The 25558-nt window shown below is 43.0% G+C and overlaps 2 protein-coding genes across 4 annotated transcripts; both read right to left on the reverse strand.

Annotated features, from left to right (window-relative positions):
* Positions 1 to 750: 750 nt before the first annotated feature.
* Positions 751 to 15550, reverse strand: cdhr1a (cadherin-related family member 1a). Of its 3 annotated transcripts, none has more exons than XM_010869290.4 (19): positions 15435 to 15550; positions 14779 to 15208; positions 14565 to 14567; positions 14238 to 14336; positions 13211 to 13356; positions 13021 to 13071; positions 12811 to 12900; positions 12546 to 12632; positions 10782 to 10898; positions 9273 to 9416; positions 9040 to 9118; positions 8642 to 8742; positions 8051 to 8257; positions 6809 to 6961; positions 6440 to 6604; positions 5398 to 5465; positions 3928 to 4156; positions 3424 to 3678; positions 751 to 1826 (listed from the first exon to the last, which is right to left on the reverse strand). In XM_010869290.4, exons 2-19 carry the CDS (start codon positions 14849 to 14851, stop codon positions 1212 to 1214), a joined length of 2682 nt encoding a protein of 893 aa, XP_010867592.1. In that variant the 5' UTR covers positions 14852 to 15208; positions 15435 to 15550; the 3' UTR covers positions 751 to 1211. The 3 variants fall into 3 exon arrangements, with proteins under 3 accessions (XP_010867592.1, XP_034148835.1, XP_010867608.1); XM_010869306.4 differs by lacking the exon at positions 751 to 1826 and adding an exon at positions 1849 to 2867 and having other exon boundaries at positions 15435 to 15548; XM_034292944.1 differs by lacking the exon at positions 14565 to 14567 and having other exon boundaries at positions 14238 to 14331.
* A 2887-nt stretch (positions 15551 to 18437) lies between these two features.
* Positions 18438 to 25543, reverse strand: ghitm (growth hormone inducible transmembrane protein). The gene is made up of 9 exons (XM_029120617.2): positions 25449 to 25543; positions 24663 to 24819; positions 23714 to 23816; positions 23465 to 23576; positions 22967 to 23108; positions 22603 to 22711; positions 21325 to 21513; positions 20971 to 21142; positions 18438 to 19262 (listed from the first exon to the last, which is right to left on the reverse strand). The coding sequence occupies exons 2-9, from the start codon at positions 24795 to 24797 to the stop codon at positions 19178 to 19180; spliced, it is 1047 nt and encodes a 348-aa protein (XP_028976450.2). The 5' UTR covers positions 24798 to 24819; positions 25449 to 25543; the 3' UTR covers positions 18438 to 19177.
* Positions 25544 to 25558: the final 15 nt, after the last annotated feature.

A 25558-nucleotide genomic window follows, 5' to 3' on the forward strand; every position in this document is an offset into this window, starting at 1 on the left:
ATGACCTTTTTTACACAATTACCTTTTTTTAAACAATGACCTTATTTTACACAATGACCTTTTTTTACACAAGCACTAGCTCATGATGTCCTTAACAGGCTGGCAGTGGCACATATCATAACCATAGAAAATCTACTTATTTAATCAAAAATATGACAGGTTCATAATTCCACTACACATGTTACATGAGCACTTCATGTCTTAAGCAATGGCTTTTATTCTGTCGAGAATATACATCATCTTCTATAGCTATCTCTAACAGTACAGCTGCTTTATGGCTCTGGTGGACAAGTAAAAATGGGTACATGTGTCAGGCAACTTAGCCTACTTAGCCACTTAGCCATATTCACCATCTGAATCCTACACATCATTTTGAGAGTCCCAATATCTATCTGTAGATGAAAACTACACAGCTTTCTGTTGATGCAACTGTTTGCCGAGGTTAGGTTAAGGTGTATAATAAGGTTAGTATAGAAAGGCTTAAGCTTAGGTTTAGGATAAAGGTTAAGGATAGGGTCAGCAGTTATGTAAAATGTTAGAGAATGTAATCTGTAGAGCATCTACAGAAACACATTTGGGACTTTCAAAATAAAAGTTTTCCAAATCATGTAGTGCACACGGTTATCTACCTGGAATCCCATTCACCGTCTTAAGATGGCAGCACAGAAACATCTCTAGTGGTTTTTCTTCTCCTGCTTTCTAAATGACACCCTATTTCCTACATAGGGCGCCATTTGGAACACATTTGGGCTACACAAATCTGTTCACTTACCAATTTTATTTTAAAAAATCCTGGTTGAAGACACTGGATTATCTGTTTATTCCAACCTGATTGTGGAAATGTTCCAAATGGATTTTCTGGGGAAATCAGTAGAATTCTTATAAGCTATACGGACGTATGGTCAGTGCCAAAGCCAGGCACTTGAGACAGCCTAAATAAATATGCCAATCACTGAATGGATCCCCACAAGTCTTCAATGTTATTAAACACATTCACGAACACATGTTGAGCTGATTAAATAAAATGAAACTGTGCATCATCATTGCTTTAACAAAAGAGCCTGCTCAGAAACAAGTCATCAATACAGATCTGAAGGGAATTAGCCTGCGGTCTGAAACCTCCCTTGGTAGTTTAAGGACCGGGCAAAGCTTCGGCTCGGTTTGCTTTTCCAAACATTGGTAAGAGAGCCGGCGCACCACCTTTATCGGCTTCAATAGTAGGTTGAGTTGCTCTCAATCATTTTCTGCTCCAGTCTCATTTTGAGCTCCGAGACCAGCGCTGAGCTCATAGGGACCTTGGACGTCTCCGAGCTGGCGCTGCTCTCTTTACCGCGGTTGGGTCTCTTAGGGGCCTTGGAGGACAGGGCACCGGAGACGGTGGGCACGGGTGCCCGCGGACGAGACCTGTCACCAGGTCTGGTGTTGGAGGGCGGCAGGGGGCCAGCGGGGGGGGGCAGGCAGGGGGCTCTGGGGGGTTGAGGTACGGACCTGGGGCCTCGGGTACCGCAGGTGTTGCCGACGTCGACATTCCCAGATTCTGCCTCGCCTTCGGTGAACTTGTTGGACGGGTCGTTCCGGCGGCCGCCGCCGCGGAAAAGCGCGCTAAATGTCCACGGCTTGCGGTCACTCTGTGGTCTCCGGCGGATGATGATGCGTCGTGCCGGCACTATCCGGTTGGACTTGGTGTTGCGCAAGAACATAGCGGTGGAGATCAAGACAGTCAGCCCTACCAATATGCTAATGACACCAGCGGCCATGCCTAGGGCTTTCACCGGGTCGTCCCTACTTTGCATTAAAAAGGCTGCCATAGACCCCTTGAGTTGAGTCTGTAAAAGAGCACAAAGAGAATACTTTTAATCACGCCCGTCCACGATCCCGGGTCATCACACGCTTTAAAACGGTCACCATGTCGGTCTGAAGCATGCAGGCAAGCAGCGAGGTCAGAGGTGAGACGCGGATGAGCTGAGCGCTGGCACAGAGGGGGGGCCCAGACAGACAACATCGCCACAACACTATCAGCAGGATAACAGGAAATGGTCCGGTGTGGCTGTGTTGGAAGGACTGCGCTCGCTGTAACGTCACCTCATATAAAACGTACTAGTATGTTTAACATGATATATACGTTGGCGTGGAAACAACGCTCTTTCGTTTCTGTTCACTGTGACGGCTGATGACAGAAGCTAAAGGTGGGTAATTAGGGCACTACTTTGGACGAAAGCACTGTTTATTGTTTGCTGTTGTTGTGAGTTAACCTGGCAGTGCATGCTGGGAATACATTTTCTGTCTGTTGTTCATAAAGCATTCTGCTGGCAGCTACTGGGTCTTTAGTGATCTCTATAATTTACATGGACATGAGAAAGGTAATGAGAAAAAAATCATTCTCTGCCCTTTTGACATAGGGGCGCCCCCAACGCAAGAAGAAACTGAATGCTTACAAATCTAACAATTTCATCTTTGTTACTTCAGTATAGTCAAAATTTATTTTATATTAACAGTAGCCGAATTTCACAATAATCAAAACAGTATACATAAATGTATATAAGTACTGTACACACAAATATGTCATTGAAAAAAACCTCCCAATCAAAATATAAAAGATGACTATTATTTTGTATATACTACTTGTAATATCTCGTGTTCTTGTCCATTGTTCCCTTATCATATGATCAGTACTCTACAACAGACAAAGCAGTAAAAAAATAGATTTTTCAAGTATTATATATGAACGTCGTACAGATATAATAAGGTCATTGACAGTCAATTAAGAGTTATATCCAGCGGGATGGGTTGAATCTCATGATCATTTGGGCCTCCGGATAACGCGAATGAAATTGGCCTGGGGATTGATGCGAGCTTTCTTCACCGTTCTACAGTACAAGATAGTGGATATACAAATCGTTAGCAAGATGGTGAAGCTGACTGTGCCCAAACAAAGTCCAATAACATTTGACGGGCGCTTGATGAAGTTCAGGAAGTTTGCAATCATTCGAGCTTTGATCTGAAAAGCACAATACAACACAGAAGACAACAGAAATAATATTCTATGCTGATGAGAAAAATGAAGGATTACTGTAATTTCCAGTCTGTAGGATGACAGACTATCATGCCAAATTGTGGGATCAAAAATAAATTAATGTTAATTATGTAAATGAAAATGTACAACATTGTATAGTTTCAGATTTCATCAAATCAGAGTATTTATGATATCCAGTGCAACAAAAAAATATCAGCAAAGAGGCATAGTTCATGCAAAGTGTTAGCCATGTTAGGCAAAGGGAAGTTTGGTATGACCTCATATCAACTCAACATTTTGTTTGGGGTGGGGTTAATGTTTAGCATAGGTTTAAGCGGTTAGCATTTGGCATGTAGGGTTGCATTTGGGTTTTAATAACGCAGTTCGGATTCAGGAAACGTTGAACTTACGGCCTCGGTGATGTCGATGTTGACCACGGCCGTGGTACTGAAGGAAGGAGACCCTCTGTCCCGGGCCTCAACCACCAGGGACCACCGGCAATCCTTCTGTTTGGTAATGTTTTGGACGATCTCCATGGACTTGATGTAGGGCTTGAGCTTGATCTCTCCCGTCTCTGCGTTGATGTCGAAGATGTTGTCCGGTTCGGCTTGCGTAATGGAATACTGGATGACATTGTTGGGAGACTCCGCGTCCTCGTCCACTGCCTGTTAGAACAAAACAATAATATTTTTTTAAAAGGGATATGGGCCGAATTCTACGTTCAACACTTGTTTCTACAGTTCCACGGGTTTCTAGTTTTCCGCAACTTTCTAAAGATATAGAAAATGACTGACTACTGCATAGCTCTACTCCAGGGCTTCCAACAGCTCTAAGATCATAACTCATTCCTACCCCCCCCCCCCCCCCTTAACGATTTGAAAAGTAAAAACATCGCGTATCACTGCTGCTCATACCTCTACTTTAACAGGGGCACCGATGATCATGGTCCTCTCCACGAGACTCCCGTCAAACTCCGGAACGTGGTCGTTGACATCCAGAACAGTGACAAACACCTCCGCCAGGCTGTACTTGCCGTCTGTGTCCTCCGCCTTCACGTAGAAGTTGTACTTGGACTTGACCTCGGCATCCAAGGTGGCCCAGGCCTGGGTGTATACGACGCCGGAAGACGGGTGTATGAGAAACCTGGGATACATGGCGGAGAGCGCGTGAGCCGTGTACTACGTGTGACAATCCACACATATGTCGTGAAATCAAATTCCATGGATACAGGGGCCGTCTTAACACTTGATCTGGAGGGACAATCTGTAGATGCTTTACGAAATATCTATCAATAACCTTTCAATTAACGTTTGACTAACAATAACCCTAACGTTAAACCTCATCTGTTCCCTTACCCTCACATCTACCCAAACACCTATTTTAAACCTGACCGTAATCCTAACAGTTGCAAGCATCGATTCATTTTTTGATGGCATGAATATTTGTAGGGCATCAATGGAAAATCTTGACTATAAAATACAGTGTAACGGCACTCAAAACGATGTGTAAACTAAAGAAGTTGTTGACTTGAAATGCTGAATAGTTTTTTGCATTACAAGAGAGGTCATTCTTCGCCAAGAACACACTTTTTATGTCCAATATTGTGTTAAAGCGGCACACATTTTCTTTTTACAACTCACTCCCTGTGAAAATTAACAAATCCAAGGCAACTTGTTAAACTTCACACGTTTATAATTTGACTTTCTGTGTGAAGATGGGAAGCAAAACTTGGGGTTCATTTGACACTTTCTTTTCCAATGCACTGCCTGTTTTGCAGCCTCCCACCCTGCCTGCTTGCCACTGCAGAGCTCCAGCTGTCATGTAATATTGCATGTTAATTGGCCCTCCCTGTACAAGACACCCAGGTCTGTCAGGCTATTTTTTACCCCGCAATCTAATTAAGAGATTATCAGTCAGAATCTAGTCACCGTCTTAAGAGTAAGCTGTTTATGTGGGAGAGATGAGAGGAGCGAGCAATAGAGAACCAACCCACAGTACTGGGGAACTGGTTATTCTCATGTTCCCCTCAAAGGAACAAATGTTTATTGAGAGATTAGGCCTACTTAAAACACAGAACAGAGTTATCTCACTGTTAAGTCAAACTCTTTCATTTTTAACCACAACAATCAAAGATGGACGTGGAATTGATAAATTACATCACTGCTGATGACTCTTAAGGGAAATGATGTAACAACCCACCAAAATGTCCCAATGTTACCCTGGTCCAAACCCATCATCAGACATTGTAATTAATGATGTTGCATAACGGCTCAGTTTCACCCATTTTGGTCCGTACAGCTGGCTCCACGCCAACAGAGAACTTCATTTATAAATGCAATCCTCATTTTCAGTCATTGGTATTGAGATGAGTCTAAAGTGCTTACAAGTCAGATCCTGTTCCATAGATGGAATACCTGACGTCACCCCAAAGACCAGAGTCTGGATCATTTGCCTGGAATCCAACAGAGAGAAAGGGAGTTTGAACACTGGAAAATTATCTAAAAGAAAGGATAGAACAGTGGAACACAATACAAACAAATGAATATGTTTTAGAACCCAGGAACACAATCGAAATGAGAGGATAAAAGTTAGAACTATGGAACACAATACAAACAAATGAATATGTTTTAGAACACTGGAATACAATTTAATGAGAGGATAACAACACTGGAATAAAATATACAGGAAGTATAACAAAACAGCAAGAATATAGTAAGAATGCTGGAAGATTTGCACGTCCAGCTCATAAGCTTGTCGAGGAAACAAACATCACGGTCCATTGTAATGTTGATAATATTAACAACCTATTTTTGTGAACAATATTGTTGAGTAGAGATTTAGCTGTGACAACTGCTAAACATAGGTCATGCAAAGACTATCCATTAGCTGATTGGAACAGTCTGAGGATAACATTCAACGGGAGGATATTACTTTAAGCTTAAACCCACTGAATAATGTGCTGGGGACATCCCCCAGCAGGGGTTATCCACTAGGTTCAGTCCAATTCCCCCTGGGTCGGTAAGATACGGTGGTATCAGGAGGTCAGAGGTTAAGGCCAATAACTCACCACAACTAACTGTTTTTTCCTCCCTCAGTCTAATTCCTGCTTTTTATTTTATTTATTTAAACAGAGTTATTATTTAATCGATATTAATGTTTTCATCAATACTCATATTTATACAACGCTTTGTATAAATAGGACAGCAATTCCAGTAAATATCAGCCTTCTGTGTCACCATACTGGAGGAGAGTCATAAACATGTTACCTTTCTCCGGTCAGACATCACATTCTGCTGAAATCCCAGAAGCCCGTAACCACAGCAACCACAACTATCCATCTATCCAGGGACTATTATTGAGAGATTATAAATCTTACATTTTTTTATGAATAAAAGGGTAGTTTGGCAACAATCCCAGTCTACTCACAACGACCGAGAGCACACTGGAGCCCCCAGGGGAATTCTCTGCGATGCGCGCAACGTAAAACTCCGATGTGAACCTGGGCGTGTTGTCATTGGTGTCCAGGAGATAAATCACAATGTCAGCCGTCGCACTGAACCTCTCTGGGGTGTCAATCTCCACAGCCAGGAGCTGTGACAAAGACATGGCGAAATCATCTGCATAACATTCGACTATTTCTCCAAGCACACTGAAGTTCAACATTGAAATGCGAAGTCGGGGGTCTAGGTCTGGTTACCACTGTGGCTGTGCAAACCAGAGTAAAAGCAAATGTTTTTGCAACATTTTCCATAATAAGAAAGAAAATGCATTTGAAAATGGTCAGAAATACAGTACCTTGTATGTTAAGGATTTGCCCTTTTCATAGTCGATGGCTGCCGAGTCTTCAACGATGATGGTGACCTGTGCTTCGTTGAGGACTGTCTGGGGCACCACTCTCAGGACTCGACCAGGCCCCACCAATCTCAGTTTAAATTTAGCATTTGCTCCCTTTCAGACAAAAACACACACACAGAAACACACCCACACAGGAACACACACACACAGGAACACACACACAAAACACAGCCGTCAATGACAACCTTCACATAACACACCCTGATACTGATACCTAAGAGTACGACTGGAGGGGAAAACACTCTCACACAATCACCTTTTGACAAATATCATGTAAAGTGAAATATGCAGATAACAAACAGGAAAGCATCCCATCTTCTGGGAACCAGGAAGTATTAACGATAACGACCAGTCTCTCCATCTAAATTGACTGTTGAATGTTAGAGGGAAGCCAAACAATATTTTTTGCTGAATGGGGATTGGAATATTTATTTCTAAAAGGGGGTTATATAACGTGACATATTGTCAACATACTGTTTTGGGGAATTAAAGAAAGCCTCTTTAACTAGGTTTATAAGGCAAAACACATGACCTGCACTACGGTTGTATAGTTATTATTATTGATGTGTGTTTTTGTATAGTGTTATTACTGATTGATTGTGTTATCTTATTTTTTTAAATTATAGTTGTGAGTAGGAAAACCAAGAATTTCATTGCCATAACTTGTTATTGCAAACGACAAATAAACCTTTTGAACATTGAACCTGCCAACCAGACACATTTAAAATGGATAGAGGCACTATAAACATGATTGGATCCATCAGCGGTATCAGTCAAGGATTTTAGAGGTCACACGCATTTCAGCGCACAGGTTTAAGGTCTGTCGTATGAAGCACAACAAACAGAACAGCAATGGCCGTATCCTCTACGTAGTGTTACACAGTACAGAGCACACTACCCACAAGACACCTGTCAGAAGTAGTGCACTACCCACAAGACACCTGTCAGAAGTAGTGCACTACCCACAGGACACCTGTCAGAAGTAGTGCACTACCCACAGGACACCTGTCAGAAGTAGTGCACTACCCACAAGACACCTGTCAGAAGTAGTGCACTACCCACAAGACACCTGTCAGAAGTAGTGCACTACCCACAAGACACCTGTCAGAAGTAGTGCACTACCCACAGGACACCTGTCAGAAGTAGTGCACTACATAGGGAACAGGGTGCGAGGGTCATTACCTGATCGGAGTCATTGACCGTTATCTTCAGCCCTCTGAGGATCTCGCCCTCCGCCGGGTGCTCATACATGGTCAGCTCAAACCTGGTCTGGGGCCCGTTCTCCCCGTAGAAGGTGGGGGGGTGGTTGTTGAGATCAACCACACGAACCGTCACCACGGTGATGGCGTACTGGTCCAACAGCTCCTCGTTAGGGCCCAGCTCGTTAGCCTGAGAGCGAGGTGAGAGAGAGGCGGGGGAGAGAGGGGGAGAGACAGACAAGAAATAAAGATTATACAATATACAGACTGCCCTAACCACGTAACAACACAGCAATAATCATTTATAAACCATTTAACGACAGTAATGGTAATACATGGACATGTAATAACATAGCAATTACAATATATTAAGCATGAAATAACAGCAATATATTAACCACATAATAATATAGCAATAATAATATATTAAGCATGAAATAACACCAATATATTAACCACATAATAATATAGCAATAATAATATATTAACCATGTAAATACAACAATAAGAAAATATAGACATGTAATAACAATTTATTAACAATGTAGTAATTGGAAAAGAAACAGTCTACTACCTTGACTGTGATTTCATACAACTCCTTTCTCAGCTGGACTTGATTAGCTGTTAAAGTGATGGAACCACTTGTGCTGTTGATGGTAAAGACCCCCTCACTTCCTGAAGAAGGGAAAGGAAAATACATTATGAAAGGAAGTGAATAAGGACATACAGACATACAGAAATCATACAGACCTATGGAAATGACAGACATACAGAAATCATACAGACCTACCGAAATGACAGACATACAGAAATCATACAGACCTACGGAAATGACAGACATACAGAAATCATACAGACCTACCGAAATGACGGACATACAGAAATCATACAGACCTACCGAAATGACGGACATACAGAAATCATACAGACCTACCGAAATGACAGACATACAGAAATCATACAGAAAGTTACCATTGGCAATAGAATAATGAATTGAATTTGGGTTTCCTTCGTCTCCATCTTTAGCAAACACAGTAACTATCTCCGAGCCCTGAAAATACAAAGGATAGATTATAAAGTGGCTTGCATTTCAAAAAAAAAAAAAAGAAAGGAAAACACATTAAATAGCCAATAAAAACAGCTCAGGGTCAAGGTTCACGGTATACACCGTGAACCAACACCGGACAGTTAGCATCATTCCTCACAGGAACCGAGACTTCATAGACATATCCAAAATATGGGGCTCCCACGAAGGATGGGGGTGTGTCCTGGGCGTCAAGGACGTTGATGGTTATGGTGGTGGTGGAGGTCAACACCTGGTGCACTCCTTTGTAGTTTCCTCCACCGTCCTGACAAGCACAACGGAAGGCTCGTGTTACCCTGGGAGACGGAAAAGGTGCACCCCCATTGCAAAAGCCCCGATCATGTACAAAACGCGGTCCTCGAAATGTCATCTCTGGACCAAATGAGGTCCGGGTGTGAAGCCGTTTGTTTGGGGAGGGGGAAGCAATGTCTGTTTATTTTTCACTAGGCTAGAATTGGTTGTTTCTTTTCTTTCTTTCTTCATAACCAAAGACTTGTTTGCAAGGTGAACTGGTGGGAGATTTCAGATGGATGAACATGGGTGCAGAGGGGCACTTTAAATATTGCTAAAAGGATAGTTTGGGATATCAGCAAAATCTTATTCTATTTTCCCAGTCAAGAGCACTCCTGGGTGTTATAGGTTTTTGTGTCTTTGCATCCAATATTAGATTAGTTAGAACTGTGTAGAGTTCCAACTAGTGTTTGCACATTGCCTCCATGTCTGGTCCCTTGGATATCCAGGAATTGCACTATGGTACTACAATTGGTAGTTAGCAATTGTACAAATTTAACAGCAAAACCCTGAACTATCCCTTCAATGTTGATGGATTATTCAGAGTCAGCTATTCACTCAAAACTGCAAAGGAACATTATTGTTCCTCAATGGCACAGGAGCGGGGGGGACTTGTCCCCTCCAATGTTGGAAACAGGTAAATTGCCGCCCCCCCCTCCAATTTAAAACTCCCTGGTGTTCCTACAGATTAACCATATTTTTGTAATGGATTTCACACTGCTTGTTTAGCGGGACCCATTTCCTGCTGATCAACACGTTAGGCTGAGGAGTTAGTTTGACACATCCCGATCTGTATAATGAATGAATGAATGTATTCTCCTTACACTTACAACAATACAAATAAAGACTTAAAGCAGAGTTTCACTTGCATCTTGATGTTAGATGACTCCTCCCTCTGAAGGTAAGGAATTGGTCAAGATTAACTAAAATCCATGGTTGTAAAGTTTGTTTATGCTGACAAACAGTTTGCTCATTTTAACGACAAACCAAAACAGTTTGTTATTCTCTTGAAACATACTGTGTTTGTTCGTTTACTGGTAGTTTCTCTTTTTGTCTTGGTTTATTTAGTCATCTTTTCAATTATTTAGTTACTTTCCTATATCAATAAAGCCCCTTGAATTGAGTTGGAAGAGGAGATGACTGTCCATTCAAATAGGATCAGAAGCTACAGACCAGGGAAGGAGGACGCGTAGTAATGAAACCAAAGAGAGAAAACAAAGGGATACCCCAAGTTTCTCTCAAGGGCTTCAGGTTGAGGCTTCTGCACGGCAACAATTTTCTGTTGTAAGAAATAATAATAATAATAATAAGCAAACGTGACAGCCAGCCATCCTCTCACCTTGGCCAACACAGTCACGAAGTATGTTGTTGAGGCCTCATAGTCCAGCGTTTCGTTTGGCTTGATTCGCAGGACCCCACTGTTGTTGTCAATGGTGAACTTGGTGGTGGAGATGCCCTGTTAACCAACACAGAGTAACCAGAAGACGAGCGTTGTCATGACAACGTGCACCAACACCTATGCTTTGCACTAATTAACAACGCATCTTCTTATTCCTAACCCATATCCCCACACTGACCTTAACTATTACCCGAGCGCTGCATAGAAACCTAACCTTAACCCTAGCAAGCAGTTTCTTATCTACAGACAGTTTGTTTCTAGTGTCGCTATCTACAGAAGCAAATCGCATTTCAACAGGTTTTTTTTATACAGTCGATTTTATGTTTCGATGTCCCGGGCTAAAAACCTCCGCTTGGTCTAGGTGCTTCGTGCATCAACCCGTCGCCAATGAATAGTGCCAACTTCTGTTTGCCTGCTGATGGCCAATAGCAACCTTAATCTTCAGCTAAGCCCTCACTACCTCGCTGAAATGTAATTGAAATTTAATCCACTAGGGTAACACCATTTGCTGCCTCCACTCTAGTGTAAAATTAACAGTTTTTTTTTCTTTCTTTCTGCGGGGTTGATTTCCATTCTGTGTTTATCACAGACACACCCTTTCCATCTGTCTGCAGCGTGACAATGGATACCCAGAATACCCCCTGCTTCATCTGATCTAACCTGAACCTTCAACGTAACAAAATATTTTCAAATGTTAAACACATGTGAACATGTTTTACTGACACATTTAGATAGTAACTGAAAACAGATAACCAAGCTAGAGCTAAGCAAGCAGCTTCCAGTATCCTAGGTGAGCACTCACTCGCCTTTGCGTTATCTTAACATAATTGTTGAAGAGTTGTAATCAACGGCTAACCATCCCCATTGCCAGTCCAAATCAGGAAGCCCCACTTCCGGAGTCAGTTAGCGGGAGTCAATTATCGGGAGTCAATTAGCGGGAGTCAATTAGCGTCAGTCAGTTTGCGCAAGTCAGGTAGCGGGAGTCAGTTAGCATGAGTCAATTAGCATGCTTCAATTAGCGTGTACTTGCTCTCTCCGTCACACTGATATTGGTTAAGAGTCACTTCCCACGCCACATGGGACAGTAAGTCGTTGTAGGCAAAACAGAGCCACATCGTGCAGTTGAGTAAATCATGTGCCGTATAGATGAAATGTGGTGAAATGTGACTCATTCCCTGGATTCATAACAAGGTCAAATGCTCACTGTATGCTAGTTGTGTGGTAAGAAGAGAGAAGAAGGAACACAGCTCAATCAAAAACAGTGTTATAAACATGCTACCCAGTATACACCTTCTCTAACCCTAAACTTAACCTTGTCCTTTCCACAAACCTCTCACTCTTGGTGCAGATACTTCCACCTCTCAGATACTCCCTTCTCTCAGATACCTCCTTCTCTCAGACACCTCCCTCTCTCAGATACCTCCCTCTCTCAGATACCCCCTTCCTTCAGATACCTCCTTCTCTCAGATACTACCTTCTCTCAGACACCTCCTTCTCTCAGATACCCCCTTCCCTCAGATACCTCCTTCTCTCAGATACTACCTTCTCTCAGACACCTCCTTCTCTCAGATACTACCTTCTCTCAGACACCTCTTTCTCTCAGATACCCCCTTCCCTCAGATACCTCTTTCCCTCAGACAGTCTTTGTTTCAGTCCTTTGTCTTCATTAGAACAGTAGAACATATTAGTGTAATTTCTACTTACCTGTAAGTAATAGGTGACACTGCCTCCAGAACCTATGTCTCGATCCAGGGCTTGGACTCGAAAAATGCTGACTCCAGGTTCGGTGTCCTGCAGATGATACAGAAATCAGTCATGTTAGAGAGATACTATATCTGTTACAGCGAGACTCTAGGAGAGGAGAGCCCCAAAGTCTCCAAGGGACTGTATAAATATTTACATCACTATCATTATCACCAACGGTATATTCCAAAAGGCAAAGCTGAATTAATAGTTAAAACAAGCAAACCTCAGGGACGTCGATGGCGTACGGCAGGTTCTGAAACTCTGGTCTCTCATCGTTGGCATCGGTGACAAACACCCGTATTGTCTCGACAACCTAGAAGGTGGAAAAAACGAATGAAGTCAAACTACATCAGCCCAGACAAGACCTCAGTTCACCCAGAGCATCCTTGACTGTTTCCTAACTGTCTGGAGAAGCACCGAACGCTCAGCTCACCTTATTTCGACCATCTGTTATGCTGACAGAAGCCGAGATTTCCCCTTGTTTCTGACAACGCAAAGAACATATGCTTAGCACTCGAGACAGCAGGCCTGGACGTAATGCTTAAGGTCATTATCGTCACCAGCGACGGACTGGCTCAGTAGGGGTGTGGTCGTCGTCTCAGACATTCAGCCATCACACTCACCTCCCTGTCAAGCTCCTGAATGAGAGTAACATGTCCCGACTTGGGGTCCACTCTCAGATATTCTCTGGTGCCCTTTTCAAAGGTCAGGCCAAACCGGACGGCGTCGCCTTCTGGATCGGTGCCGTTCAGAATGTATACCAGTGTCCCTGTAAGATCAGAGGCAGACAGAAAACTAACTCTGAATGTGTCAGGAACGTGTTATAAAGTCCACATGTGGGTACCCATGAAAATAAAGTGTCACCGGATTGGGTTCAAACACTGCTTGTCAAATCAATCAAACACAACCAGTTTTCTTCAATGTTTTGACGTACAGTTGATCCAGAACGCAGACAGTTAACCATTAGGCTGATACAGGCTGACACTGGATAAGGAATACTAATTTGACGGTGCGTATTGTCTCGTAACTTCCATGAAATGTTTGTGAAGATCCTGGTTGGAAGATTCCTCAAAATAGCAGGGAATAACCACAAAACAGAATTTCTGCCCACTTTCAGAATTGTCCTGGTACTTTGCCAACATGGTATTTTCTGATTGCCTTCCATGTTGTTGACAGGTACTCATGCATCTCTTTTGTTTTCCTGGCTAAGACTGTTAGTGCGTCATCCTCCTCAGCAGGGCATTAAAGGGATCCTAGGCTTATAGATAGATGCCCATGTGATCGCTGATCAGTCCATCGTTAGCAGAACTGGGTTCAGATACTATTTAACCTAGTTGAAATACTCTGACCGTTTGTTCCAGCGTACCAGGCATCTCTAATGGGCAGGTGTAGCGCGTAGGGGGTGCTCTGTTGGCCGTTTTAGCCGGCCAAGTTTAATCGAGCGCCATTAACTTGTTAGAAAATATTTCAAATAATGCTTGAACCCAGGTTGAGTCATTAGCTATTTGATAATTCTGCCCTTAAAACTTAAGATCCATTAAAACTGCTATTGTTATATTCACATAATCACAACGTCCACGTCCGGGATTAAATGAGAAACCACTTTGAACAATAAGGTAACTTAATGAATGTATCGTTCACAGCACTCACCAACGGGTGTGTCTTCTGCAATACTGAACAGGGCCATGTTCCCGTTGGAGCTTTTCGGACCATTGTCATAAAAAAAGGGAGCGTAGTCGGAGGTCTGCCCTGGCGGACATGAGAATGAACAGAGGCAAGTTGTTCACTTCTAACAGGTTGCAATATCAAACGTGTTCATAATCACTAACAGTTAGGAGACTACAGATGGACCGTAAGTAGCCCACAAAAACGTCAGGGGACAGAAATTATAACACACGCCGTCACAATCAAAACAGAATCATAATGTTCACAGTGAACCCCATTTGAATATTCAATTAGTGGATGTATTGTACTTACTTGCTGAAAGGGCAGAAAAACAAAGAGAGAAAGGGAGTAAATGTCAGTAGAGGTCAAGAAGACCCTTAACAAATGAAACGACCACAGAGACATATTGTACATGACCCATGAAGGAAGGCACATGCAGATGGATGAGTGCAGGTATTAGGAGGATCATGGAGGTACAGAAGGTGAAGGAACCACAGACACAGAGAGATAAAAAAATAAAACCTACCGCAGGAGAAATGAAGAGTAACCAGAAAGAGAAGGAGGTAAAGCGACCCTCTTTTTTTCTTTTCATTCTTCATCCTTAAGGAGGTGCGAAAGGAAGAAGGCTTCTGGGTATCATACAGTGTGGAGAGGGGGTCCGGGTGGGGGGGTGCAGTGTGGTTGAGTCCGGGCGGAGGAGCGGAGAGTCCTTCCTTCTGGAGGTGTCGACAGTACAGCAGGCGTCTCGCTAGCGGCTCAGCTCACTGGAAGAGGCTGGAGGAGCTTCTCAGCGTGGACTTAATCCAGTGACGTATCCCGTCCCGTCGTCGACTGCTTTAGCTTTACCACACGGCCACGGCGGACATCTTAGACTACCCCGCTGCTCTCACCCTGAAATGTGACAGTCCCTACCGGAGAGGTGCTGGGAGATGTCACCCCCATCTAACGCCGTGACACTGTGTGGTGCCAAAATAAACCAAAATCAATCAACGCCGGATGACTGAAATGTACATTTGATGTGCACAGGTTACAAAATCTGAAAAATGTTCCGGGGTCAGCTTAGTGTCTTACGCTGTTAATGTGTGTGTTAGGTGTGTTTGTTTGTATGCATGTGTGTTTGTTATTAGCCACAACCAGTCTGGGTCTTTTTTGGGCATCTAATGGCAACTAAAATGTACTTACCCGCATGCCAGAAAGACATTCCTCCTAAGGGAGTCTCTCATGCCAGGAACCATCCTTGCCATGCAGCTTAAAGCTAGGTTGAAGCCCAAATAACACCCTATTCCCTATTTAGTGCACTACTTTTATCAAGGCATAGGGCGCCATTTGGGAGTACACTAAAGCTAACACTCTATTCTGCTGCAATGATACATTTTCACTGCGGGGAATCAACTTAAGCCTGGCAGGGATTAAAAATTAAAATAGGTCTGGTTTTGACAACCCTTTCGCAACTACTGGCTGAAATGTTAATTTACATATATTACAAATAGTTATTTCTCTGTTCAAGAACTGCAATGAGCCATAGATTTACCATTTTAGCTACAGAGAGAATAGAAGATACTATTGAAATCCTTGGGAGTCAGATACTCGTTAACACCAAGGTGTGTTGGTGACTGATCCAACCCCAGAGCCCAGTCTCAGAAAGGTGTGTATTACACTGTATGCGCGTGTTCTCCCTTCACAAGTTTATAAATAAAACGTGACGTCGTATGACACACTCAGATAGAACCCTGGGTTTAGATGGTGGCAGACTTGCAACGTTCATCCCGAATTATATGATAAATAGATAGATAGATAAATTGATAGATAGATAGATAGATATTGCATTTTGTTGTACTGTAACCTACTTGTACTATTCAGTGACAATAAAGTTGAATCAAATCTAATCTAATTTAAATTGCATGTATGAATTCTGACCGGAAATATAGGCTACCAAACAAAGTTAAGTGAACAATACAGAGCAGAGTCATATTCAAAGTCATTATCGCCACTACGGGTGTTGCCAGTGGAATAAAACAGCAATATCTCAGTGTCAGATTACAGATTTAGAAAAAGGTGGGAATCTGGCGTAGTGCCGGTTAATAACAACGGTGGACCTGAGCTGATAAGCCTGCGGGAGGATCAGTGTGCACTAGGCCAAAGGCACGACAGGGATTCACCTGCATGTCAGTGAGTCTCTCCGGAAGACTGAGTGACAAGGCGCCCGTTGGGCCAGGCGTGAGAGCGGTTTCTACTCACACAACAATGACAATGATCCTAGTCCTTCCTCACGCCGGGCTAGCCAGCCATGATCCTTGAAAAGGTTATAATGTCCAACTTCTCGGCACTAAAGCACATTCTCTGTTCATAATACCTACTGTATACAGACGTTTCAATTAGTCAAATGCAAATATTTTACGCCAACAATGTTGATTTGAATTCAAGTAAAGACCGTGTGAGCCAGCGTCTATGGTGGTCTAGTGGTCTAACTCCGGTACACTAATACGGCTGCAGCCAGGATTTAATTATGGCACACTGCTATTTCAGCAGTCACTCCATTATATCTTCCACCTCTGCGCTCACAATAAAAAACATTACACCTCCGAAGAGATATCTTTAAAGACTGTTGCCCTGACAATGAATAACACATGAGGTTACAGAACCCACAGCAATTGCACGGATGTGTGAAACCCTTTAATTTGATCTAACACGCTCTCTCCATCTGTGGCCGATCAGTTTTCTATGTGCAAACACATGTAATCTAAACAGTACCATACTGTTAATATCAATATACAAATTAAGCCACGATTTAAAAGATTAAAGCCCAACCCATTCCACAGCTAAAATATAGAAGTATGCTATAGTGTATTTGTTTTGTACGTATTTTTTTCTTTCTAATGAAGCACCTGTCTAGGTACAGATGTTAGCATCTGTTGGCTACTGCCCTGGTTTTTGCGGGTTTTATTTGAGAGAGGGCAGTGCCGCGCGGCCGCTGGCAGATGGTCCACAAGAGGATCATCTTACTAAATCTTTGTCATCTGCTGCTGGAAGCCAAATAACAGGGAGACATGCTGCCTTTAGAGGAATACAAGGTGAACCGATCCCATAAGACACCGTGCTGTCTAGTTAGACCGGGGATCACTGAAAGGAAAGCAGAATAAAGCCCACAAGGTTCGGATTACATTTTCAATTAGTAGAATGAAATTGTCTGGAAAGTTTTCAATAACCGTTTTCAATAGCCTTTCTCGGGTATCAGTGGATAAATCGTCAATAGAATTGCATACCCACTCGCGCCCAGCCATTGTCAACACACCTTGATCAAATCATCAAATCAGGCCTTCACATGGAATGTGCGCAAGGCAATTTCCCTACTGGTATTGTAAATAGATTGGGTAAAATTATGTAATATCTTTTATTTTGCACTCTCGGGGACCATGAACCCTGAATAACGTTATTCGTTTTAGAAGTTCGTCGTCCCAGATAGACTTGTAGAAAGCAGTGCCTTGCTCAAGTGAACTGCATATTTTACACTTTGTCCAATTAAAACCAGCGACGTTCCGTTTCAGGGCCCAATGGTCTAACCACTACATTGCCTACAATATGTTTCATTTTATGAGGGCAATCTTATTAAATGCAAAAACTGTTTAAAGTGAGTGTTGGCAGTACATGACCTTGCGTCCTGTATAATGAAAACCGTGTAACTTTATTTTAAACAATAACTTTCCTCAAAGAGCCTACTCATAATTACTAACACGTATTCAAAACTGCATTTGAAATTGTTCAATTATATGCTAATGAAAAACGTGGTCATTTACCTTCCCAATACCGACATCTACTGGGAGCTTGTTAACCCCGCCTATGTATGCAAAGCCGTCTGATGACAGAATCTCCCGTTGATCATCCGCAGGTCTGAAAACAAACCCCTGGTTCCCATGCAGTTATAATCTGTAGCCTGTACTGCCAGAAGACTGACTATCCCTTACGGAGTAACTTATCCCTCAGGGAGTATTCCACCAGCTAAAGTACTTAAGTACTTTGTACTAGGAAGTAATTGTAAAATACTTTGTGACAAGTGCTGAAGTAAAAAGGGCTTTATAAAATATATCTTAACCCTCCCAAATATGCTCCCCACCAAGTTGTTACTGAAAATGTTCTCATCAACTCTTCATTTTGTTTAAATCCAAAACATTGAAAAACCTTCAAAAATAAGACTGCATTCACTTTCAATTTATTTATCAGTACCAACACTCACGTTCATCCATACAGAAACATCTCAAATAATTTCCCACTCAAAGATCCACACCTTTCAGCATTTCTCCATTAGTCAACCAAACAATTACAAATGACTATTAAACATGGTATGTGCGAATGCTGAAACTAGCATACAGTTGAGACAGAAGCTGGTGTTCCCGTCAAAATATCTGCCCTTTGCCCAACTGTGTTGAAATGGGAACAATCAACAGGTAAATAAATAGATATATGTCAGGAACAGGAACAATCAAAAGAAAAGACTGGGAAGGAGACAGATATGACCATGAGCAATCTTAAGCTTAATACAGGCCTCTTTTCGAATCAACCTAAACATCTGTAACATTTGGAACATGGACCAGAGCAATTAGTCTTCTTAACCTGATAAGTGTCGACACAGACTAGACAATTGCAATCCTCTTCTTCACACATGAGCAACATTTTTTTTTTGACATTTTTATTACCGTGCCAGTTGTAAATATGTTTTCAAACTACAAGTGGGCGACATTCTGGCGTCTGCTGCTAGAACACGTCTGCTGTTCAAACCCTGTGGAAGTTTAAAGGGTGTGTCCCAAATGGCACCCTATTCGCTATACACGTCTTCCCCCCGATAGGGCTCCTTAAGAAAAGTGCACTGAACAGGGAATAGGGAGCCAGCCGGGACCAGTTGACAGGAAATCGCAGTCAGACAGGATTCTCTACTTCCTCTTGCTTCCGCCGCCGGACAGAATCATGACCAGCCTCATGAAGATGTTCAGTGTGTCCATGTAGATCCCCATACACCTATGAGACAGGACGACAAACACCAAAGGCTGTCAGTTACATCTACGAGACAAACACAAACACCAAAGGCTGTCAGTTACATCTACGAGACAAACACAAACACCAAAGGCTGTCAGTTACATCTACGAGACAGGACGACAAACACCAAAGGCTGTCAGTTACATCTACGAGACAGGACGACAAACACCAAAGGCTGTCAGTTACATCTACGAGACAGGACGACAAACACCAAAGGCTGTCAGTTACATCTACGAGACAGGACGACAAACACCAAAGGCTGTCAGTTACATCTACGAGACAGGACGACAAACACCAAAGGCTGTCAGTTACACCTACGAGACAGGACGACAAACACCAAAGGCTGTCAGTTACACCTACGAGACAGGACGACAAACACCAAAGGCTGTCAGTTACATCTACGAGACAAACACAAACACCAAAGGCTGTCAGTTACATCTACGAGACAAACACAAATACCAAAGGCTGTCAGTTACATCTACGAGACAAACACAAACACCAAAGGCTGTCAGTTACATCTACGAGACAAACACAAACACCAAAGGCTGTCAGTTACATCTACGAGACAGGACGACAAACACCAAAGGCTGTCAGTTACATCTACGAGACAAACACAAACACCAAAGGCTGTCAGTTACATCTACGAGACAAACACAAACACCAAAGGCTGTCAGTTACATCTACGAGACAGGACGACAAACACCAAAGGCTGTCAGTTACATCTACGAGACAAACACAAACACCAAAGGCTGTCAGTTACATCTATGAGAGAAACACAAACACCGTCAGTTTCAGCCGCGCCTAGAGGTTGGCAATGCAATGTCAGAGGAGTTGGAGCACATCACATGACGGCCACATGGCATCAGGACTGACATGTCGTCCTATAAACCTGTTAAAACGGTGATGATGGTAACGTGTCTGGAATTCATTTCCCTAGCAGAAGGGTTGCTTCCCAAATAAAGAGATACATGAGAATCACAGAATGTAAATGCCAGAAGTTACACTCGGTGAAGTGCAAGAGTATGTGGACAGAGACTTTTCTTGGTTGTGCATTCTAAAACTTGAGATTTGGAATTATACAATGAGGTTTATTATGGGGTTAAAGGTCAAACAGTCACTTTTATTTTAAGGGTTTCATCTATCTATAAATTGGAATAACCATTTATATACAAGCAATTTAAAATGCAGAAAATGACCGAAAAAAGTCAGTATTTGCTTGAAATAAGTGAAATAATCTGCCAGTGGAACAAGACAAATTACTTGATAACGAAGGCATATTTTCTAAAACCAAGCGGTATTATCTAATACAACTTAAGCTTGTTAGGAAAAATGTACCTTATTATAAAAATGGTTGAAAACCAGATAAATATACTTTAAAAAAATGTGCAGTGTAACAGAGGCTGTCATCCAGAGTGCATACATGGGTCGTATTTGTTTTGGCAGTGGTAACAGATTCCATGGGAACTGAACCGACAACCCCCATGTTTCAAGTGCCATGCTTGTATCAGGTAAGCTAAAGGGATCCCATTAACATTCAATATAAGTTACAGAAACGCTTTCTAGTAGAACAAGCAGTTATATACATGAAAATCAACTAGCAGGTCAACCACTTGGTATAGTGGGACGGTTACAGGATCCAGTTGGTATTAAACATCAAAACAGGATCCAGGAAACACTGCTGAGATCTTACGCGTTAATGGGGTCGTATTTCTGCATCCCGTAGATGGGGTAGGTCTCCGCCCTCTTGATGACTTTCTGGGTGTCGTACAGCAGGAAAAGACTGAAGAGCACCAGACCTCCGTAGATGGCCACAGAGTACAGCCCCGCTCCCATCGCGGAGGAGGGGGGCAGGAACATTGATCCTGGGGGGGGGGGGGGGGGGGGGGGGGGAGACACACGTTTTAACATGAACCGAACACCCAGGGACGTTCCCGTCGACAGACTCGAGTGGAGTCGTTGACAAGGGAATGCAATTGGAACGCAAATGTTGCGGGAATTTTATTTTCATTTTTGTCACCGACTTGGTTGATCTGAAGGTACTGACCAATGGAGGAGGCAAAAACCACTCCGAAGCCCACGGCCAGAGGCCCTCCCATGTTCAGGAACTTCTCGCTGGGGGCACACACGGCCACCGTGGACAAGCCACCCACAATTCCTGCCGTGTACCAGGCTGCCCGCATCATCAGGGGCCCCCCTAGCAGAGTCAAGGGGGCAATGACAGCACCCATGACCCCTGGAAACACACAGAGAAAGGCATTTTGGCTTTTCTGAAAAGAGACAGTACAACAACGTAGCCATACAACAATTTCTCACCCGCAGACCAAATGAGGCAGCGTAACATGAAGGAAAACATATATTTAAGTGTGCGTGGAATATTCTCTCAGCGGCACCATTAGTTTAGGTATTAGACCAAGGTTCGCCTGAACCGCTGCTGCATGGAGTATTTTGAACTTTTACTGCCCTCTAGTGGAGCGAAGAAGCAAGCGGGCCATACCGGGATGTGTGCTTTAACTGCCAGTAAAATCCGTAAGTCAAGCACAAACAACCGAGAGTGGATCTCAGAGCGCCTTAATGTGCCTTACCTCATTCACACTGTTTAAAGCGAAGAAATTATACTGACAGATGAAAACACACTTAGATTTAATTCAAGCAGTCTCTGCCAATGTCCTTGATAATTGTGTATGGCTGTGCTGCTGCCCTCATTTTTACCAGATTAGAGTAGATTTATTACTCACTTGCTCATATTGATTCACTTTCCAGAGGAACAAAAACGTTTCATTAACCACATTGACACTTGCAGATTTAAATCAGATGAACTATTTCCTATATTGCTACACTCTTTTCTCCCTAATGATTGTGCATGTTTGGGTGGCCTCACAACTATAGGACTTGTGATTCACCCGAGTCTGGCTGGTGAGTAGTGGAAGAAAACCACGTACTCCGCTGTAGAGCTTACTGGGCAGGAATAAATGGTAACTGCAAGCTAGTGCGGTTTAGCTCACAAAACACTTGTCAACGCCACAGAACGACAAGATCTCCGATGGGCCACGGCTTCAGGAAGTGGATAGAAATTGGAACTAGAATAAAAGTCAGGAGAGAGGGAGGGATTCCTCTAATCCAATCATAGCGTCGGGCCTTTGACCCTAGACACCAGAACCAGACGAACTGACTTGGTCTTTTCAGATCACACGGCGCCTCACACCGCTTGACAGAGATGCCAGCATGGTGGATATAAAGAATGTGAGTAAGACTTGCATCACACATGCGGAATCTGCACAGCCCTCATGACTGAACAAAGCCACAGGTAAAACCATCACATCACCTGCATGAAGCATCCACGCTAGATGTTTGGGTCCTGGGCTCTGGTCATAGGAGATGGATCGGACTAACATGCCTGCTCCGATCATAGCTGCAAATGTTGCTCCAATAGCCTGGTGAACACAAAATACATCGTTTTTATTTTTCAAAGAAATAGGATTGTGACAGTCATGGTATTTGAGATGATGTCTTACCCCATGATGACTACATTGGGTGTAGTTATTTTTTATGACCAACAGGTGACAGAGACATAAAATGCACTGAGATCATTTTTAATTAGGGGGCGGTAGGGGGATTAGCACCAGTCCGACGCCCTGTCGACTAGGCCACCAACGCCACCCCAGAAAAACCACAACATGACACCTTACCAGCCAGGATCCTCTCATCATCAGACCCATGAGGGCTGGGCTTCGGCTCACAGCCACAGCCGACAGCGCCGTCATCCCCACACTGCCGGCGAAGTACAGGTACGTGGAGTGGATCCGGTCCTTCACGTATTGGGGCCAGATGCTGGGCAAAAGGAAGCACAAGAGAAAACATCTGAAGGGAGAGTAACTGATGACGACGTTCTCCAGAACAGCACACCTTCTCACAACGCTGCTGTTCAGACAAGCAGATTCATGCTTGTGTTTTCGCCCACTAACAAGTCTTTCCGACAGGGAAGACGGGGATCTGAATGTCTGCCTTTCCTCTGAAAAGAACAGGTTTTATCCAAGAGACGGACAAGGAAGTTACCCCGGTACTTATGGAACTACACCCTACTACCCGGCAGGTTATTGGCATTGTACGGACATGTACGGTGTGTTGTTTTCACACCGCCAACTTATCACCATGGTAACACTGTAGTCCAACACAGACGCACTCACACTGCCCTCTCGATGGCACCCATCTCATTGGACATGCCGAGGCCGTAGTAACACAGGGCACCCAGGCCCACGACAGCCCCGCCGGCCAAGAACATCCTGCCCATGTTATCAACTGGAAGACAGAAGAACAGACGGACCAGTTAGAACCTGGTACAAGCAAGGGCATGTCTGGTGCAGCTGTCTGGGGGTGTGGGGGGCAGCCGCCAGGGGGTGCGGAGTGTAATAGTTTAAGAAAGTAACTTCATTCACTTCGGACGGCTGTGTCCGTCGCCGGCTCGAAAGCTGCTTGTTGGAGCTGGTCCTTTGTTGTTTTTCCACGGCGGAAGCCAAATCTGGATTTGGTGGAATAGCCCTGATGAAAGAGATAGATAATATTTGTTTATTTACTCGCAAGAGGGCCCAGACAAATAGAATGACAACAGGTCAGGAATCTCTAACCCTCTGACTTGAATTTGGACATCTGTTCTATTCTTACGGGTAAGCCATTATAAAAATGTGCATTTGGCAGTGTGTCAGGGTTCCAACCACACCTACCTGACCTCCCTAATACACACCGGCTGTAACTAGTAGACTAATGCAATGCTACCTTCAATCGCTGTCATTGGCCAGAGGGCGCTGCTATATCAGATGTGGCTTGGCAAGAGTATGTCCTGAAGAGCAAGAAACTAGCTTTGGTTTCCTAAAATAACTATGCATGGTGGTTTAGTTTTTGGCTGTTGCTGACAATCACTAATAATGCAAAATCAAAAAGGGTTTATATATTGTAATTCACCTGAGTGGAATATTGACAGTTAATGGCTGCTATAGAAATCCCTGAATACAACCTGATCACACCGCAAGAGAAGCAGCAGAATGTCTGTGTGTGGGCAGTATTCCACACCAGAAGTCTATGAGAGGGACGTGCAGATCAAGCTGATGGGCAGCAATTTATCAACAGAACGATTTAGATTTTTTGTGGGGTCTGGAGTTGACCTTTAAAGCACGGGTATGGGTGCATTTGTGACTTGTTTTAGATTAGATTTGATTCAACTTTGTCATTGAACAATACAAGTACAGTAGAACAAAATGCAGTCCCAATGAGGACTGGAAAAAGACAGTAAAACAAGTAATATTTTCTTTTTTGAGGAAAAGTTTGGACATTTCCTCAAAAAATAAAATAATTATTTAGGTCTTGTGTGTGTGAGTGAGCGTGTAGTACCTGGTGGGGCTTGAGCAAGGGTGGACAGGTCTTCAGCACGGAGCTCCTCAGGGCTGGAGTGCCCTGGGATAGAATCGGACGTAGGCCAGAAACGGGGAGAGTACGCAGGCATGCCAACCTTACTAACATGGTCATGATGAAGCTCTGGAATAGCAATCTGAAAAAACAAGTCGAAAATCATTCAATGATTAGTTTTATTTATGATTAAGTCTTCTATGAAATTGTATGAATGTTTTGAGTTAGAACATAGCTAACACGTTAAAGATAAGTATTATACTACTGTGACTAGAAACACACTTGCCACTACAATAGATCATTCTGGATTTTGTTTATTCCGCCGATTCTGTTCCAAACCGAACGTTTAGTAAATGAAACGACTTTCTATTGGGAAAGTATTATTTCTTTCTTTCGATCTGTTTAAATGTGTTTTGCTAAATAATCTGCGTAATAAAAACAAAGCAAGCTAATTGACGTTTTCTGAGCCGAGGCATTAACGAAGTTAATCGCAAAGCCTGCAAATGTTATTTACATGAAAAAAGTACAATATCTAGCCAGTAAAGTAATAAATAAACGGACTTTTGATTTAATTTGGCAGAGAATGTTCCTTGTTTTGTAACCATAGTAGCTATACGTTAGAGCTATATTATATTGCACAGCTTACAGAGTCGAGAGTCTAATGTCGTTTCATTAAAAGCGTTGCTACAATGATAGATATTGATAGGTCACAACAAGACACGCTAATCATTTTTACGTTATTTAAAATACAGCTTAATTAATGTAACATACCAAGCGTGTCACTCGATTTAGTTCACCTTCCTGGCTTGAAGAAAGTACGCACTTTACTGACGTAATATGATGCAACCTTCGTGAAAGTTCTCAATGATGTCATCATCACA

Source organism: Esox lucius, chromosome 6, assembly GCF_011004845.1.
Source record: "Esox lucius isolate fEsoLuc1 chromosome 6, fEsoLuc1.pri, whole genome shotgun sequence".
Lineage (NCBI taxonomy): Eukaryota > Metazoa > Chordata > Actinopteri > Esociformes > Esocidae > Esox > Esox lucius.